The sequence below is a fragment of the Manis pentadactyla genome, chromosome 6 (assembly GCF_030020395.1).
Source record: "Manis pentadactyla isolate mManPen7 chromosome 6, mManPen7.hap1, whole genome shotgun sequence".
NCBI classification, from domain to species: Eukaryota; Metazoa; Chordata; class Mammalia; order Pholidota; family Manidae; genus Manis; species Manis pentadactyla.
In genome coordinates this window covers 132,486,169-132,504,478 of record NC_080024.1, presented here as the reverse complement: position 1 = coordinate 132,504,478, position 18,310 = coordinate 132,486,169, and the positions used below count along the sequence as shown (strand labels likewise).

The window sequence follows — 18,310 nt, the reverse complement described above, 5'->3', positions numbered from 1 at the left end:
TTTTGATGTGAACTTGCAGACCCAGAACATTTTGTGAACTTTGAGAAGTGTCTTTCCTCCATGAATAGCTCGGAAGAGATTTGCCTTCTGACTACATTTGCTCAGATGGCTCAAGCCAGAAGAACTAATGTGGATGACGACTTCATAAAAATAATTGTTCTGGAGATATATGAGGTTAGAATATTAAGTTTTAGAGATTAGGTAAAAAATGTTTTCTTTTGAATTGTCTATCCATTGATTCTTCTGGGATTGCTTTAAAAAAAAAAAGTGACTCTCTTGTACTGTCTACACTAGTGGAAGTATATAAAGAATCACTTTGGTATACAGAGTATTGAAAATATGAAACATGCCCATTCCACTTCCCCCTACTATTTACTGACATTGCATGCATGAGTTTTGGCATGGAATAGATATTCTGGCACAGCCTGACTATGGTAGTTTTATGCTGTCTTTCTCCCTACTTGCCACCCAACTCCTCTGACCCTGCCAGTAACAGGGAAACCTGGTTTCCAGCCAATTTAAATAGATGATGGAATGAATGCTGAACCTAGAGTTAGAAGACCTGGGTTTGTTTTAACTCTGCTATTGCCCATCTCCCATCAGAAAAAAATACATTACCACTCTGGGCTTCAGCTTCATCTGTTAAATGACAGGCTTGGATGAGGTCCTCGCTTTCTTCACTTTGTCACTGAGCCATCCCTGATGGTAGAGAGTGAACTTTGGCCTCCCGAGTGTCTAGGGATGTAGTCGAAAATAGTTATCAAAACTTCCATTGGATTCTTATGTACATTTTCAGTTGAGGTTATCATTTATCTGTTAATATTCATAAAAAATATTTCCACCAAACTATCCAAGTAACTCAAGTAAAATTGTGTTCAAAGAAGATTCTCTGAGTTTCTGATCTACTCCCCAACATACCAGTTTGAGAATGACAGAACTGGACAATCTAAAGTTCTTTTTCAGGATCAGATACTCTATTAAGGTATTCCCATACTTCTGCTTTGTGGACATGCATGGGGTTAAGACCTAGATGGAATTCCAGACTATCTTCACAGTCTGAAAAAGTTGGGAAAGAAGGTATATTTTCATGTGCATTAAATGGCTTTCTCCAGATCCATTGCTAAAGGAATATTTTATGCTCTTGAGTAATGTTTCAAGTGTTTTGACTAGTACTCTAAAATTTTCATTCTACTTTCTGATGCTGTGTGTGTACGTGTATGTGTGAAATTGCAACAATACTTAATCTTACTGGTTGCACACTCACCTTTTTCTATTCTGTTTTATTCTATTGTCTTTCTTTTCTATTCCTTTGTATTAAAAAAAGCTGGCCATTGGCATTAATGGATTGTAACCTGTAGTTTGGAAAACATTGTTCAAGAAGAGTTGTAAACATTGATATTTTAGAAGCTTTTGTAGTTGGGGAATCTTATTTTCTAGGGGAAAATAGATATTTCTGTGAAATGCATTTTGATTTTCATCTCTTAAAGATTTCATCAAATTTAGAGAAGTTTTTAACACCCAAGGGACTGTTTCATTGCCACTTTAACATATACTTTCTGAATCCAGCACTTGAACTCACTGTCATATAGTTGACTTTCCTCCATTCCTTCTCCTCCCACCCTCCAGCCTCAGGATAGACAGTTTGCTCTCTGAAGTTTGACATGTTTTTGAACATGGTGTGAACCAAGGTTCAGTGTGAGATTCTTTCTAGTTTGCTTGAAAACATCCTAACTAAAATGTGGCAGTGTACGTTGACACTTGGTATTGAAAGTGCCCTCTCTACTTCCTCCCACTTTTAGGTGTCTTATGTCACTTTGTCCACCAGAGAGACTTTTTCAAAGGTTGGTCGAGAGCTTTTAGGGGCCATCACAGCCGTTCACCCTGAGGTAATTTCTATCCTTTTGGATAGAGTTCAAGACACCATTGACCAGGTTGGCATGGTAAGAACACTGATTATATTTATTTGCTTTTTTTTCTTTTAAATCCTGGAGTAGTGAACAATGGGAAAAATGGTAAGATTGTTGAGGATGATGGAGTCATGGGTACAAAAGGATTTATAATCTTTACGTAGTTTTTAAAAACAGCTTTATTGTAATGTAATTCACATACCATGTAATTCATTTATTTAGAGTAATTCATTTAGTATATTCACAGATATGTATAACCATCACCACAGTCAATTTTAGAACATTATCACCATTTCAAAAAGAAACCTTTTATGCCCTTTTAGCTATCATACTCTATCCTTCTATCCCCTCCAGCCCTAAGTAACCACCAATCTACTTTCTGTTCCTATACATTTGACTGTTCTAGACATTTCATGAAAATGGGGTCATCAGATGTGGCCTTTTGTGTCTGGCTTCTTCATTTAATATAACCTTTTCCAGGTGCATTCATGTTGTAGCATGTATCCATACTTCCTTCCTTTTTAAGGCTGAATAATATTGTATTGTATGGATATACTGTTTTTAAAAAACACTTAAAGATTTCCTTGATTATCTATAATAAGGCCTTAAATGTGTGAATTTTTCTAATGGCAGATAGTTATGTGTCATAACTTCAACAGGAATATTTAAAGTGATAGTATTTTTCTGTTGGTCTATATTTGTGAAGGGCCCTTCCATCTTATAGTTGCTCTATCATCCCTGTAGGATAGATGACTCATGACTTATCATTGTGTCATCACATTCATGAGTGGGCAGATTCCATTGAAAGATTTGGGTTCTGAGGCATTTATTCATCATTTAGAAAAAAATAATATTATGTTTTCTTTGGAAAAGTACATGGTACTATTTTTTTTTGTTTTTTTTTTTGTTTTTTTGGTTTTTCCTCGATTATTTTTTATTGAAGGGTAGTTGACACACAGTATTACATTAGTTTCAGGTGTACAACACAGTGATTCAACATTTATATACATGATAATTCTAGGTACCAGCTATCACCATACCAAGTTGTTACAATATTTTGACTATATTCCTTATGCTATACATTACATCCTGGTTACTTATTTATTTTACAATTGGAAGTGTGTTTATATATATATGTGTATATATATGTGTATATATATATATTTGTGTGTGTGTGTGAGGGCATCTCTCATATTTATTGATCAAATGGTTGTTAACAACAATAAAATTCTGTATAGGGGGGTCAATACTCAATGCACAATCATTAATCCACCCCAAGCCTAATTTTCGTCAGTCTCCAATCTTCTGATGCATAACGAACAAGTTCTTACATGGAGAACAAATTCTTACATAGTGAATAAGTTACATAGTGAACAGTGCAAGGGCAGCCATCACAGAAACCTTCGGCTTTGCTCATGCATTATGAACTATAAACAGTCAGTTCAAATATGAATACTCATTTGATTTTTATATTTGATTTATATGTGGATACCACATTTCTCTCTTTATTATTATTATTTTTAATAAAATGCTGAAGTGGTAGGTAGATACAAGATAAGGGTAGAAAACATAGTTTAGTGTTGTAAGAGAGCAAATGTAGATATCAGGTGTGTGCCTGTAGACTATGTGTTAATCCGAGCTAGACAAGGGCAATAAAACATCTACATGGTACTATTTTTTACATTAAAAAATTTTAATTGTGGGAAAGTATACCCAACATAAAGTATATCATCTTAACCATTTTTAAGTGTAAAGTTGACTGGCAGTAGGTACATCTACATTGTCACCTACCCTTACTACCATCTATTCACAGAACTCTTTCATATTATAAAACTGAAACTGTATCTATTAAACAGTAACTCCCCATTCTCTTCTCCCTCTACCGTCCAGACCCTGGCAACCAACATTCTGTGTTACTTTCTGTCTCAATGAGTTTGATGCCTGTAGATAGCACATATAAATGGAATCATCCAGTATTTGTCCTTTTGTGAGTGGCTTAGTTTACTTAGCATAATGTCCTCAAGATTCATCCATGTTGTAGCACGTGTCAGAATTTCCTTCCTTAAGCCTGAATAATACTCAGTTGTATATATAGGCCGCATTTTGTTTATCCTTTCAACTTGAGTTGCTTCTGCCTTTTGGCTGTTGTGAATAATGCTGCAGTGTACATGAGTGTACAGCTATCTCTTTTGAGATCTGGCTTTCAGTTCTTTTGGGTGCGTATTCAGAAGTGAACTGTTGGATCATATAGTAATTGTATTTTTAACTTTTTTGAGGGATCACTGTACCATTTTCTGTAGTGGCGGTTCATGGTCCTCTTTCTTCTTAAGAAAAACATTGCATCCTATTATGATTATATTGAGATAAAAGGCCCTTCATATGCGATGTAGAAACAAGTTTTTGGTTGTTTCTTTTTGAATGATTATCTTGTAGAGTAAATCCAGAGAAATGTTGTGGGTCATGTTGTGGGACTCTTGCAGTTTGATGGAGCTCACCACCTTTTTCTCTCAAGTGTTTTTTGGGTTTTGGTCACACATTTCTAATTTGATCATTAAACATCAGTAAACTATGCCTAGAGATATGCTCAACTTTAAGTGTAAAAATTGGAATCTTAATTTTTTTAAAGCACATCTTCTGCTAGATGCCTTTACTCTCTGTGTATATATGTGGTTCCTTTGTGATCTGTGAACTTGCTAATGCTTTTGGAGGAACTTGTTTATGCCTGCTATACCTCCAGGTGAATATGATGACTTGAAGATGGGCTCATTTCAGAGAAGACATTTTACTTTAGTTAGTGAAATCCATGTACCTTTCTAACATACTCCTCAAGTAAAGTTAGTAATCTTTTGACTCTAAGTAAAAACATAAATATATTTTAAAATATACTAAATCCTGTTTTGTTGAGAATTCTTATTAGGATTCTTCCATTCTACTCATTATACCTTTAATTTTTTTCTTGTCTTGTTGCATTGAGTAGGCCCTTCATTACAATATTGGATAGAAGTAGTGAGAGTGAACATTCTTGCCTTGTTGCCAATCATAGTGGAAAGGTTTCAGATGTTCACCATTAAGTACAATAATAACTGTAGGTTTTTTATAGATGTACTCTATATTAGGTTGAGAAAGTTTCTGTTTTCATTTTGCTGAGGTATTTTAATGACTGGGTATTCAGTTATTGTTTCTGCATTCTCTGAGATGATCTTATGATTTTATACTTTTTTTCTGTTAATATGGTGAATTATGTTGGCTGGTTTTCAGATGTTGAACTGTCATTGTTTCCGGAATAAAAACTACTTGATGGTTATCAACCATTGATAGGTATTGCTAGATTCAATTTGATAGTGTTTTTCTGAGGATTTTTGCATATAGGTTTATGAGGTATATTGATCTATAACTTAATCTTCTTGTTATGTCTTTGTTAGGTTTTAGTTTTAGGTTTATGTTGGCTAGTTTACTGTTTTATTTAGAATACTCAAGACCTTTATTAACAGATCCTTGTGAAAATTTAAGTGTACACACACACACAAAGGAAAGGAAAGGTCCCTTTAAAATTCATTCTTTCTACTGTTCTTTCAAATTTTGTTTGTGTTCTATTGAGAATAGTGTAGGAACCTGAGAAATGTTAGTGCATATATTTTAGACCTGTATTGCCCAATTCAGTAGTCATTAGACACATGTAACTGTAGAGCTCTTGAAATGTGGTTAGTCCACATTGAAATAAGATGTTGTAAAAATGCTCACTGGGTTTCAAAGACTTACTATGAACAAAAGACTGTACATATCTCAATAATATTTTGCAGTGATTTTATGTTGAAGTGGTATTATTTTGGACATATTGGATTAAATGAAATATATTACTAAAATTTACCTGTTTCTTTTGACTATTAAAAATGTACCTATTAGAAAATTAAAACTGCATGTGTGGCTTGCATTATATCCAGCACTGTTGCAGACATTATAAAATGAATGGCTTTCTGATCAGTCTCCCTTAAAGCAAACTTTATTAAGTGAACCCACATTTATCTTAATTTGCACACATATAGGTAAGTTATTTTAAAAGGGATGCTGTAGACTTTTAGTAAACAGGATTTTAAAAACTTTATTATAGATGTGTATCCATCATCCAGTTTTAACAGTGATCAACTCTTGAGTGACCTTATTTCATCTTTACCTCATTCCTTTCCTTGTCTTTTGAAATTAATAGAAACATCCTTTGAAATGCCACTGAAGAAGTAATTATTAAAGTGCTTAATCTTTTTGTAAGATGAATAACTGTCTTTTGATTTATCATGACTATGAATTTGGGTCTTGAGCTGGTGGTTTTACTAAATGAAAGTTTATCAATTTATTTTTAAAAGATTGACCTTTACAAAAGATAGCAAAATGTGCTTTTGATGTATCATTAGTTTTAATAGTCATTTGATTTAGTTGTCCGTCTTGTCCATTTTACTTGTCTAAAAATCAAACAAAAGCCCTCTGCCCTTTTGGAGAAAGATTTTGGCGAGCAGTTTAATAATGTACTATTGTAGTAATATAGGATTGTCCATAAGTTTTTATTTTAATTATCATTTTCTTTTTAATAAGGTTTCTTTATACTTGTTTAAAGAACTGCCTTTGTATCTTTGGCGACCTTCTGCCTCTGAGATAGCTGTAATTCGGTGTTGGTTGTTGAATTATAACCTGACAACAGTGAAGAATAAATTGGCCTGTGTTATTCTAGAAGGACTGAATTGGGGATTTGGTGAACAGGTATGTGTTAAAACCGTTCCCTAGAGATTGTCGGTTCTATACTTTTGAGTCTCAAAGAAACATTTTCTCAAAACATTAACATTTCTGAGTAATATTTGCAAGGTCTGCCAATTCTTTTAGCTGTGTCAGAGTTTAGGATCTTCTCTTTAATTGTTTTGCAGAGTAAGCATCTTCTAAATGAAGGTAAATTGCTCCATGTTGAAAATTTTTCCTTTTTTCCTTAGATCATTTGTATCCCTTTGTCCTTAGACCATTTTGTCTCTGGCTATTTGCTGCAGATCCTCTTAATTATCTCTCCTGCCTCTGGTCTCTCTTGCTTGTACATTTTGTGCGTGTCACTGCCAGGCTTGTTTCCTGAAACACTGAGCATTGGTTAAGAGCCTGAGCTCTGAGGCAGCCTGCAGGCCTGGGTTCTGATCCCAGGTCTGCCACCTCCTGGCTGTGTGACCCTGAGCAAGCTCCCTGAACTCTCTGGGCCTCAGTTGCTCATCTGTAGGCATTGATATTAATAGGCTTACCACATAGGATTGTTGTAAGGATTCAGTAAGTTAGGACATGTAAAACATTTCATGACAGTTCTTGGCATACACTGAGTACTCAGTGGCGGTAGTTTTCTTAATAATAGTTTATTAAGAGTTTGCTACCTGTAACAGGTCTCCAAAGATGCATGTCAGTGATTCTAACTTAAACCTTTCCTGCCTCTTTACCCCAGGCCTCATTAGTAGCTCCTTCATGAAAATACATAAACATTCTAAAGGGATTAGCCTTCTTCAGTGCTTGCCAGCAGCTTTTGTTCTGAGCAAGTCATTTAGTCCCTGCAGTCTTAGGTGATTTGTATGAACAAGACCTCTGATGTACAGATGAGACAACTGAAGCCAGGGAGCTTGTCTCCCGGGGTGTCACTGCCATCCTGGAACTGTCTGGATTCATCTGGGTCTTCTCTCACTCACATGCTGGTGGGTGAGAGCTGCATGGGGCAGTTTTCCACTTTCACATTCTGAATGGAACCTCCCAGTTTCTGGGAACTCTCCCAAAAAGCTTCATGAAGACTCCTCTGTGAGAGTCTCCTCGCTCCTTTGTCTGAGTTAGGAAAGTCATTTTCTAGGGAGGATTAGGAATGTATTTCTTCAGCTTGCAAAGGCAGATTGTGTAGGAAATTTGGTAGACAGCTTCAAGCTCCTTATGGAATACTGTGTCTGTGTTGTTGAGTATCTTAAGTTATATTTACTGATGATAGAACAAGAAAAGGAAATGTAGACTTAACTTATTAAATATCTTTCTGTTTAATTAGAATAGTTAAACATCTTTGTGGTTCGTGGCAATGCCCTTAAACTTATAACTCAAAGTGTTTAGATTTTAGGATGGCATGGGGGATTACATTCAAAGGCTGGGGTCTGGGATGACTCAGGTTCAAACCTATCTTTGTTCAGTATAATGGTTCTTTACATTAAAATTTTTCTCTTGTCACTTAAAAACTCCATTGTTAGGGCATGTGATTTTTGGAAAATTTAATTTCTGCATCTGTGATTCTTTTCACTAACCTGCCCAGTCTTTCAGTTTAAAAGTGTATTTTAAAAATCAAGATGGTATATTTGTGATTATTTTTCTTTTTAGAAGAATACCCTTCATCTTGATGAAGCTGTCCATGCTGAAGTGGCGTTAATGATTCTTGAAGCATACCAGAAGTACCTTGCACAGAAACCATATGCTGGGCTTCTTTCTGAAAGTATGAAGCAGGTAATTCTTTCTGTTATGTACTGAGCACATATATTTTTATTATCTATGGCCTAGGTGGATAAAGTTATAGTATTGACCCTTAGGTTTCCTAAGAACATTTTTGGCAATTTAAGATACTGACATTGAGTTCTATGATTGTAGAAGCCTACATATGGCTGCTTTATTATTGTGGAATTTGTGTTGAACTATAGTAGTGCATTGTACCTGGCTTGTACTGGCTCAGGAAAACTGATTGTTAAGTTTTCAGGAACTTTGCAAGCCAGGTTTTTAACTTTTTGATACCTTGAAATTGACGGTGGTGGAGTTTTTCCACCACCAACATTGTGAAACCCTAGTAAGAAGAACTGGTGAGTTGTGAGGGAGAAATTGCTTTACTTTAATGCTGCAAACACTGAGAATAACTGGTATGTCCTCTTTTCTGAAGTCATTGATCACAAAAGGAGATGGGTGGGTAAGCTTATTGATGTAATGTGTATGTGACTAACATGGTTTAAAATAAATAATCATTTTAGGTTTCATATTTGGCCAGTATCGTTCGATATGGAGAGACACCTGAGACCTCATTTAACCAATGGGCCTGGAATTTGATCTTGAGGTTGAAACTGCACAAAAATGATTACGGAATACAGCAGAATCATCCAAATGTTCCCTTCTCCAGCACTGTGCCTGACATGACAGAGTCACCCACGTTTCATCCTCTCTTGAAGGCTGTTAAGACAGGCATGCCCTTTGGCTGTTATTTGGCCTTAGCTATGACAGCCGTGGGCCACAGGTACAGTGTTTGGAAGCTCTGGTATCACTGAACCTTATAGTCAGTGATTCTAGAATCTCATCTTTTCACATCCCATCAAACCTGTTTGGGGCAATCAGAGCTAAATAATAAATCTTGACTAATAGCTTATCAAGGGGAAATGCTGCCCAAATTCACATAAGACAGATTGGTGCCAAAAAAATCACGTTGATACCTTATGAAGAGAGTCATAACTTTCACCCAAAGTGGAATGTTTATGTCAGCAGTAGATGTAGTCTCTTTCTCAAAATGATTAGATAAAATTAACTGGTCACCTGCACTGAATTGTGTGTTTAAAATGATGGCAGCCCAACTCAGCCTTCCTAGCGAAAGGGCTACACCTGCCCAGGGGAATGAAATGCCTGATCAGGTTGAGTGCCTTTGTTGTGAGCCATAGCTGGCTCTGTTTCTTCCACAGAAGTGCTTATCACACTATATTGTAGTTGTCTGTTTAATCTCACCAGGGATCTTCTGTGAGGTTAGAACTCAGGAATCATCTTTGTCTTGTGTTTTATTTTATCTCTAGTGATGAAGACTGTAACTGGTGCAGTAAGGAACTGAATGCATGAATGAATTCTGAGTTGGTTAAAAATCCTTTAAAGATCTTTTCCTATGATATACTGATTTTTTCTAGCTACCCATTTTTCTTATACCTTTGACATATGATATCTGATTCTTGCATTTTAGACTCACTGTTGCAGCTTTTTAGCATCCTGATTTCAAAATAATGCTCCACATTAAATCTAATTTTAGTGGGATGCCCATTGTCTTTCCAGCTGTTAGTGTTCAGCCTTCTGCTGTGAGTAGGAGAGATACCAGTTGTTTAGATAGTTGCCTCAGGTTGCTGACAATTTAGTGGACACAGTAGCTGTAAAAACAATTAGCAGTACTGAAGAATATAATCATGGGCTGGATAATTTGTATAGAGCAGTGGTTCTTAACCCTGGTTGCTCTTTAGAGTCACTTTTAGAGTGATTCTAAAAGTACCAATACAGAGAAGAGAGTGAGATCCTCATATAATTGGTATTTGAGGTCACTGTTCCAGATTTTCTAATGTACAGCCAAGATTGAAGACCACTGAGGGTAGGAGCAGAAAGAATGTAAATGAAGGAGGATTAGAGTAGGATACCTTCATGGAGGATCTGAGCTTTGGAGAGAAGTCTTTGAGAAGATGTCCTAGACTAAGGAGCAGAGTGGTGACACCTTTTCCAGGTGATCAGTGCCCATAACATTGAAGCTTCAGCCTAGGGCCATCTGCTTGTGCCCCACAGCACCTCTGCATTCTGAGCAGCACACTTTTACTATATTGTAGTGTAATAATTTCTCTCTCCCTCTCCTTGCGGACTTTATGGTCCTTGAAGGTAGGGGCATTGCCTTGTTGATCTTTGTAACTCCAGCACCTGTACTTAGTAGGTATTTCATTGCATGGAATGTGGAAGGGAGCACTGGATGTCTAAGGGGTAAAGGAGAGAAGGGGAAGTGATGAGGAAACAGTCCTGACTGGAGCCCATGATGCATGTTGGTGAACTAGGGTGATCAGGCAGGTCAGTAGGGCCAAATTATAGACAGATTTGAAAGCCAGTTACAGAGGGTAGAATCCATCTAGGAAGGCAGATTCTTTGAGGTATAGTATTCTGTATTTAATTATTTCATGATTTCTCTAATTTCTTATATTCATTCTGAAACTGTAGCTTTTTAATCACTGGTACTGCTATGGGTCTTCTCTAAATATAAATATTCAATGCTGATTACTGAATCCTGAGTGGGAGTGAGTGTGAGACTAAGTGTTTCTTTTCAGGGCTGAACTCCACTGTGGTAAGCAGGATGTACTGATGCTAGAACTAACTTAAAACAATCGTATGAATGGGCTTGGTGTTGGGGCCAGAGTATGCAGAGATAATAATTGAACATGAATATATAACATCATAGACAGTATAGAGAACAATAGTCAAAATCACCCAGAGTCTTTCTCACCCTAATAAAACACTGCTATTTTTGGTTGTTTATTTTTTTCCAGTGTTTTGCCTTTGTTCTTTTTTAGAGGTATAATGTATGTTTAATTGTATATATCCCCTGTTTTTTACTTCTAATATTGTAAACATTTCCCTATGGTGTAATCTTTGCACTGTTACTTTTATTTTTTGAAGTGACTTTTACCCTAAAATTTAAACATTATACCCAAACACTAGGATTAGGACAATGGGAGAAAAAGCCACTCACTTCTATCACTCCAGCATGATGAGCATTTTCGTGTGACATCATCCCTGTGTTTTTCCCCCTCTTTATCACTTTAGTAGTTTACTAGTAGTTCTAATGAGAACTATAATATATATATATAAAATCCACTCCCCCATATCATTATAGCAGTATTTTTCCATGTTGCCCTTAGTCATTATATGCATTATTTTGAAATGATATAGTAATATTTCTGTTGAGTGAATTTTTCTAAAATTTCATAAATAATTTCTGCCTCTGAGTTTGCATTATACATCTGAAAAATGCACATTTACATGGATCATATAGCATGCATAGTTTTCTCCATATTTGGGATTATTTCTTAAGGTTAGATTCTTTGAACTGAGTCAGAGGATAAGTAAATTTTTATGACTCATTGGTTTCAGCAGAATTTTTGCTAGTTCATGCTGATAGATTGAACTCACTTTTGAATCTTCTCTGTGCTTTATACCTTGTGGAAATATGCAGGCAATGAGAGCCCCATGACTTTTATAAGAAACACCATTGAGAAACAAAATGGGTAGTGGTAAGCTCTCTGGACTAGAGCCTTGTAAACCTGGGCTCTCATTTTGACCCTCCAATAAGAAATTATGTGAGTTTGGGCATGATGCTTCACCTTTCTCATATGTAAAATGAAAGTATAGATGAACTGTTAAGTTCCTTTATATGTCCCAAGACCTGATTCTAGAATTTTCATGTGATGTTTGGGTATGCAAAAATGTGCTGTAGACCTGAGGTAATCCAGGCAGCAATAGGCTGATAGCTTATTGTAAGAACACCATTTTATGAACCGGTTTCCTTGTCTGCTTATTGCCTATTTCTTTTTTCTTAGCATTGAGAAATTCTGTGCAGAAGGCATCTCCCTGTTGGGAATTCTGGTCCAGTCAAGGCATTTGAGAACAGTGGTCCACGTCCTGGATAAGATTCTACCTTTATTCTACCCTTACCAGTATTACCTTCTGAAGAATGAGCAGTAAGTAGTGAACAGCTTAGCGAGTACAATAACTGTGTTTGGCTTCTCAAGTAAAATAGGCAATATTTCAATGGCGTATTTTTTATGAGGCAAAAACTTCCTGCTCAGTTTAGAATGCAGGCTGATGAGCTCTGATTCTAATGATAATTTCCATTACCTTTATGATCATAAAAGTTATTTCCCTTTTTCATTTAATTTTGAATTGCTTATAGCTTTTAATATTTGAAAGAGAGCAGTTGTTCTGTGTAACTCTGGAAATAGCGCTTCTGACACTAAGCATCAAATGGCTTTGCCATTGTAACAGTAGTAAACACATTGCTTTTTAATTGTCTGCAGCATTACACACAGATAAGATGGAAGGTGCTCATCACATGAGATATTCACAATCTTGATGAGAAAATAAGACTTTTGAGATAGTTACAAAGTTATGAAGCAAGATCCTGGTAAGGCCATGCTGTGGTGTATAGATTATATTTGCATTTTATGATAAAAGTGTGTAGAATTTATGGTAAAAGAAATAGCTGCTTGGAGAGTTAAGTAATTAAGGATGTGGTATTAATCAAGATCCTTAATTGCACATGGTGAAAACCCAGTACACAGTAGTTTCACCAAGAAGGGAATATATTGACTCATGTGATTGGGGAAAAGGTTCATGATAACATCAGGTCATTCACCAGGTGTGTTTTTTAACTAGGGGTGACTTTTTGACCCTTAGTGGACATTTGGTAATGTCTTGAGATGATTTTGGTTGTGTCAGCCTGGCCGGAGATGGGTGGTTGGGTGAGGGGGTGGTGGTTGGGGGTTGGTGAAGGCTCAGCTGACTCCTCGTGGGTGGAGGCCAGAGATAGTGCTGAACACCCTAGGGTGCTAAGAGAAGCCCTCATGATAAAGGATCAGCCAGCCCCGAATGTCAGGAGTGCCAGAGTTGAGAGACTCTAGATTAGTGTTTTTTTTCCTGTTTATCCTCCCGCCCAAGTCCCTTGGCTCTGCCTCTCTTTCAGACCTTCCCCTGCAAGTGTACTTTTTCTAGGAGAATGAAGTTCATGGCTACAGAGACATAGCCATCAGCCTAGGTTCCCATGGGAAAGGCAAATGTTTTCTTTGTCATTATTCCTTGTAATGATTCCTGTTTGGCCTGATAGGATGGTATAAGAGAGGTCAATGGATTCGATTTGTTTAACATGGTGGGGAGAGGTCAGGAAGTTCTCTGAGGTAGGGACATTGTTGAAGGGATTCAAGAGGTGAGTAGGAGTTTGCCAGGTTAGGTGTAGAGAGTGTTTCAGGTGGAAAACCCAGCAGAAGCAAACACCCTGACAGAGGAGGGAGCCTGGTGCACCCAGGGGACTGAGGGCGTGTCTGTGACTGATACTGTATCCCCCCTAGTACCTTCTATGAAGTTAGCACTCAATATGAGATTGCAGGATGCTTTTATTAATATCTCTGCTTTTGTTGGTGAGAGAAGGGAGTCTGGAGGGTTTAAATGGGCTCTAGGTTTTTTTCCTCTGATGTTCTTAAACTTGCACGTGTTTTTGTGTATTGCGTCTGTTCATTTCTGCAGGTAGATAGAATTCCTTTTAGCCCTATTAATTGGAAAACTTAATTTTTCTGAAATTCCCGAGACATATCAGAATCCCTAAATAAAGCTTTGGCCTAAAAATGGGGCCAATTCAATATTACTCTGTTGTTTCATAAGTAATTAGCCACTGGAAATTCTGTTGACTTCTGATTGGAAGATAAAGTGTGTCATGTGTGCTTGGCAGGTTTCTGTCACAACTCCTTCTGTTCCTGCACTTGGACAGTGGCGTGCCCCAGGGTGTCACGCAGCAGGTCACCCAGAAGGTGGCACAGCACCTGACAGGAGCCAGCCATGGGGACAATGTGAAGCTTCTCAACAGCATGATCCAGGTGAGGATCTCGTAAGCCCTTAAATACACCTTTGCCCACCTTCCCAATCAAACACCCCTAGTGCTAGTACGTCTGTGTTGGTTGTTTCAAAGCATTTGACACAGTGCTTTTAGTCAAGGGGAGCAGATACAGGCCTTTTAGTGGAGGTTGTTATTTTGGTAGTTTTCAAAAATGGGAGACTGGTTATTACCTTTCACATCTCCTGAGTCCTTTCTCCACAGGCCCACATATCTGTAAGCACTCAGCCCAATGAAGTGGGCCCTGTTGCTGTATTGGAGTTCTGGGTTCAGGCTCTAATAAGCCAACATCTCTGGTATCGAGAACAGCCCATCCTCTTCCTCATGGATCACTTGTGTAAAACAGCTTTTCAGCTGATGCAAGAAGACTGTGTGCAGAAATTACTCTACCAGCAACATAAGGTAAAGCCATTAGAGAATAGCTCTTTAGTCATTGGCTAGATAGTAACTTTCTAAGAAGCTTCCCACTGGGTGCAGTGCTCTGTACAGCTATGTGGCCACTGCCTTTTTCCAGCTTTGCCTTATGGTGTCTCATCTCAGTAATCATAGTTTGCTGGTGGAGATCCCAGGGAAGCCAAAGGCAAGCACACCTCAGGAAAAGCTCTGTTTATTGCATTTGGCTGTAGTGCACTGCCTGTGACTAACACTGCTGGTGGACTAATTATTGAAACCCGTATCTTACCAGAATCCTTCCCTGTAGTAAGATAATTGCTGATATTCTTGTAAAGGTCATTGATAAAGTTTTTTTTTTTTAAAGTCTCCCTTCTGCTGCACATCCTCTCCCCTTTGTAGAATGCTTTGGGCTACCACTGTGACCGGAGTCTGCTCTCTTCTTTGGTGAGCTGGATCGTGGCAGGCAACATCACGCCTTCCTTCGTGGAGGGCATCGCCATGTCCACTCAGGTAGGAAACCCACTGAGGACCATTGTTGTCTTTGTGAGCTTTAATAATGTCATCTTTACTAATACCTTACTAACAGTCTGAAAAAACATTAATTTTGTACTTATTATGTATAAGAATACTTCCCATTTAACCTTTATAATATACCTCTGCTGAGGTTGCACTGTTGCCATTCCAGTTTCACAGAGGGGTTAACTGGGGTTTAACGGAGTTAAATGGCTGACTGAGGATCAGACATTTCTTGATCAGACTCAGTCTGCTTGACTACACAACCTGCGCAGCAGTGTGGCAGAGAGGTCAGGAGTGGCTGCTCAAGGCTGACCGTCTGTGGTGTAGTCTCTGTTCTGCTGTTAGCGAGTGCTGTGCCTTGGGCAGCTTGCTTCCCTCTCTGACCCCCGTTTCCTCACCCATTTGATGGGAGGAGTGATTGCACCTGTGTATAAAGAACAGTGTTTAGCACTTAGTGCTCACTAGGCATTGGCTGTTGCCATTGTTGTCATCAGTCTCATTAGTAATAGTATATTCATCATTATTACTACCCCTCAGACTGAGTGTCAAATTATGTTTTTATTTCATCACTTAAACCAGTGCCAACAACCTTCAGCCTCCTGTCAGAGCCTTACCTCCTGCTTTTCCTCACACCTCTTGTGATCTAGCTGAAAACAGACTCCTTGCTGTCACCTGCCCACATCCCTGGTGTTCCCTCTCCGCCTCTGCCTCACTGATTTTCTTACTGGGTGTGCCTCCCCCTCTGTTCCCTGTGTAGAGCCTCTGATATACCCACCTTCTCTGATTCTGCCCTCTCTCCTCTGGCTTCCCGTGGCACTGGAGCCCTGATAAAGTACTTACTACTTCACATTTTGGTTACTTGTATATTAGTCTCGTCTCCTCTAATAGATGGAAAACTTCTTAAGGGCAGAGCTTGTGTCTGGCCCTTTTTCCTGTCTCTTGTGCATACAGAACCTGCCCAATAAATACTGAGAAAATAAACATCTTCTTTTACTATTAGCTTTTCCAGAAGAATTTGACATTTTTCAATCATCTGTTTTTATCTAAATTTATACCTGTAACAAGAATAGGGATAGGCATAAAAACTATGTGTTAATTTTAGAAACTATGAATATTTGTTGATTGAGATCTATGATAGGAAAGATGTTAATCTGGAATATCAGGATGTATTTTTTCTGAGTGAGCTACTCATTTCCCTTGCTTTTACCTGGTGTCATTTTAGGTCTGGTTTGCATGGACAGTGTTGAATGTGGAATCCATTTTTGAAGAAGATTCCCAGCTCCGAAGAGTTGTTGAAGGGGAATTGGTTATAAACCCTGCTTTTACCCCTGACCAAGCTCTGAAGGTGCAAATAGCAGTTCTGCATTTGAGTGGGAGAAGGTGGTTTATACTTTAATGCTGACGCAATCACCTATAGCTTTTGAACTTTTGTGTTTTCTTTTGTTATGGATGTTTGGAGAGCACAAATTCCAAACCAGTGCTTAAAATGGTGTGATTGAAGCAGACACATCCTACTCAAGGTTCATTTAACATTGAGAGTCACAACCTGGTAACTGAAGGCTGTGGTCATTGCATGCGTGAAGGGGATTGCCATTGTTTTAAAGCAATTCCCAGTGTGTTCCATCTTCCTTGGAATCCCCTGGAGAGCTTGTTAAAAATCAGTTTGCTGGAACCCAGCTTCTGAGATTGTGAGTTTCTCAGTCTGGAGTAGGACCAGAAACTTGTTTTTAAAAACTCCCTAGCTGATCTTTAAGCTCACTAAAATGAGAAAAAGACTGGAATAAGGCTTTAGAATTAAAGATCTCTTTTTTACTGTCCCATAATAGAGACTTTGCTTTTGGGTTTCAGAGCCTGTTAAAGAATTTATCATTTTTGAAAGTCCTTTTAAAATCTAAATTTTCAAGAGAGTCATAAAAGTGTAACAGTAAAATTTACTTTTGGTTTTCATGTCATTGTACTCCCTTGCCCTGTAGCCTTGTACATGCAAAGGGGTGGAAAGGCCTGGAAGTGAGATTAGACTAAGTGACGCTTAAGACCCACTCTAATTCAGGGGTCTGTGAAAAGTTTTGACTGAAAAATGCTGGCCCACATGTTTTGCTACCAAGGAGGTAGGTGGTGGGCTGGAGAAGTAAGTTTTATGTGACTGTTGGTTCCTTACTGAATTTAAAACAAAATGTTTGGTGTTTCGTTTGAATCACTTAGAAAGAGCAGACTGTTTGCAGTTGTGTTCATTTCATGGTTGCTCAAAGCCCCTCCTCTTTTGTAGAAAGCCCAGGCCCAGCTCAAGCTCCCCATCGTCCCATCCCTCCAGAGGCTGCTGATTTACCGCTGGGCCCACCAGGCTCTCGTTACGCCTTCTGATCACCCTCTTCTGCCGCTCATTTGGCAGAAGTTCTTCCTCCTGTATCTTCACCGCCCTGGACCGCAATATGGGTATGGCGCCCAGTGTTGTTGTGAGTGTCTGTGAATCTGTTCCTGTCTTTGCCCTGCTCTAATGCCCTGTGTTCTCACACTGTGGCTTGGGAGTAGAATCATTCTTTGACCTTTGGCTAGGAGTCCCCCTTTCTCCCTGTTTCACATTTATTAGCCTAGACCTGTTTTGAGTTCAGGGTATCTTGTGGCATCTCTGTCTTTTCCATCCTCTCTACCCAACATGGTGAAGATAATACCCTAGAACCAGGCAAGGTGTAGCATGGAGCCCCTGGAGATGCAAAGGGAGTGAAACTGCCCCAAACAGGCTGCTTGTGTGACCATCTTAGGGCTGTATATGGGAACTTGTGATGGGTAATGCATGGGAGTGTGAGGGTGTCCTGGGGTGTCTGACATTTCCATTGGGTATGAAGGGATTCTCAACAGTCCACTGTCTGGAACTGTCTGCTGTTACTGATCGTGCTCTCTGGCTCCAACTCAGTTCTTATTAGCTCACCCTCACTCCCTTAACTCACTCCTTTAAACATACAGATGTTGGCTCTTTGTTACTTCAGTTTTCTTCCAGATTGCAAGTTCTTCAGGAGCACAGACTATTTTTCATCTATTCTGTACCTCAAGTGGTAATAGTATCTTTATTTGCATAGCATTTCATTCTGTT

General features: G+C 38.4%; 1 protein-coding gene across 6 annotated transcripts in view; it reads left to right on the top strand.

Annotated features, from left to right (window-relative positions):
* The window catches only part of EPG5 (ectopic P-granules 5 autophagy tethering factor), a 115,630-nt gene that overhangs the window by 31,307 nt on the left and 66,013 nt on the right, over positions 1 to 18,310 (top strand). For 5 of the 6 annotated variants that reach the window (XM_057504146.1, XM_036918695.2, XM_036918694.2 and 2 more), the window contains 11 exons: positions 20 to 174; positions 1,800 to 1,940; positions 6,492 to 6,656; positions 8,271 to 8,393; positions 8,906 to 9,165; positions 12,251 to 12,391; positions 14,152 to 14,296; positions 14,518 to 14,715; positions 15,106 to 15,216; positions 16,445 to 16,567; positions 17,489 to 17,655. In XM_057504146.1, the coding sequence (XP_057360129.1) occupies positions 20 to 174; positions 1,800 to 1,940; positions 6,492 to 6,656; positions 8,271 to 8,393; positions 8,906 to 9,165; positions 12,251 to 12,391; positions 14,152 to 14,296; positions 14,518 to 14,715; positions 15,106 to 15,216; positions 16,445 to 16,567; positions 17,489 to 17,655 (1,729 nt within the window). The remainder of the gene's footprint in view (positions 1 to 19; positions 175 to 1,799; positions 1,941 to 6,491; positions 6,657 to 8,270; positions 8,394 to 8,905; positions 9,166 to 12,250; positions 12,392 to 14,151; positions 14,297 to 14,517; positions 14,716 to 15,105; positions 15,217 to 16,444; positions 16,568 to 17,488; positions 17,656 to 18,310) is intronic. The other variant, XM_057504145.1, reaches the window with a different exon arrangement.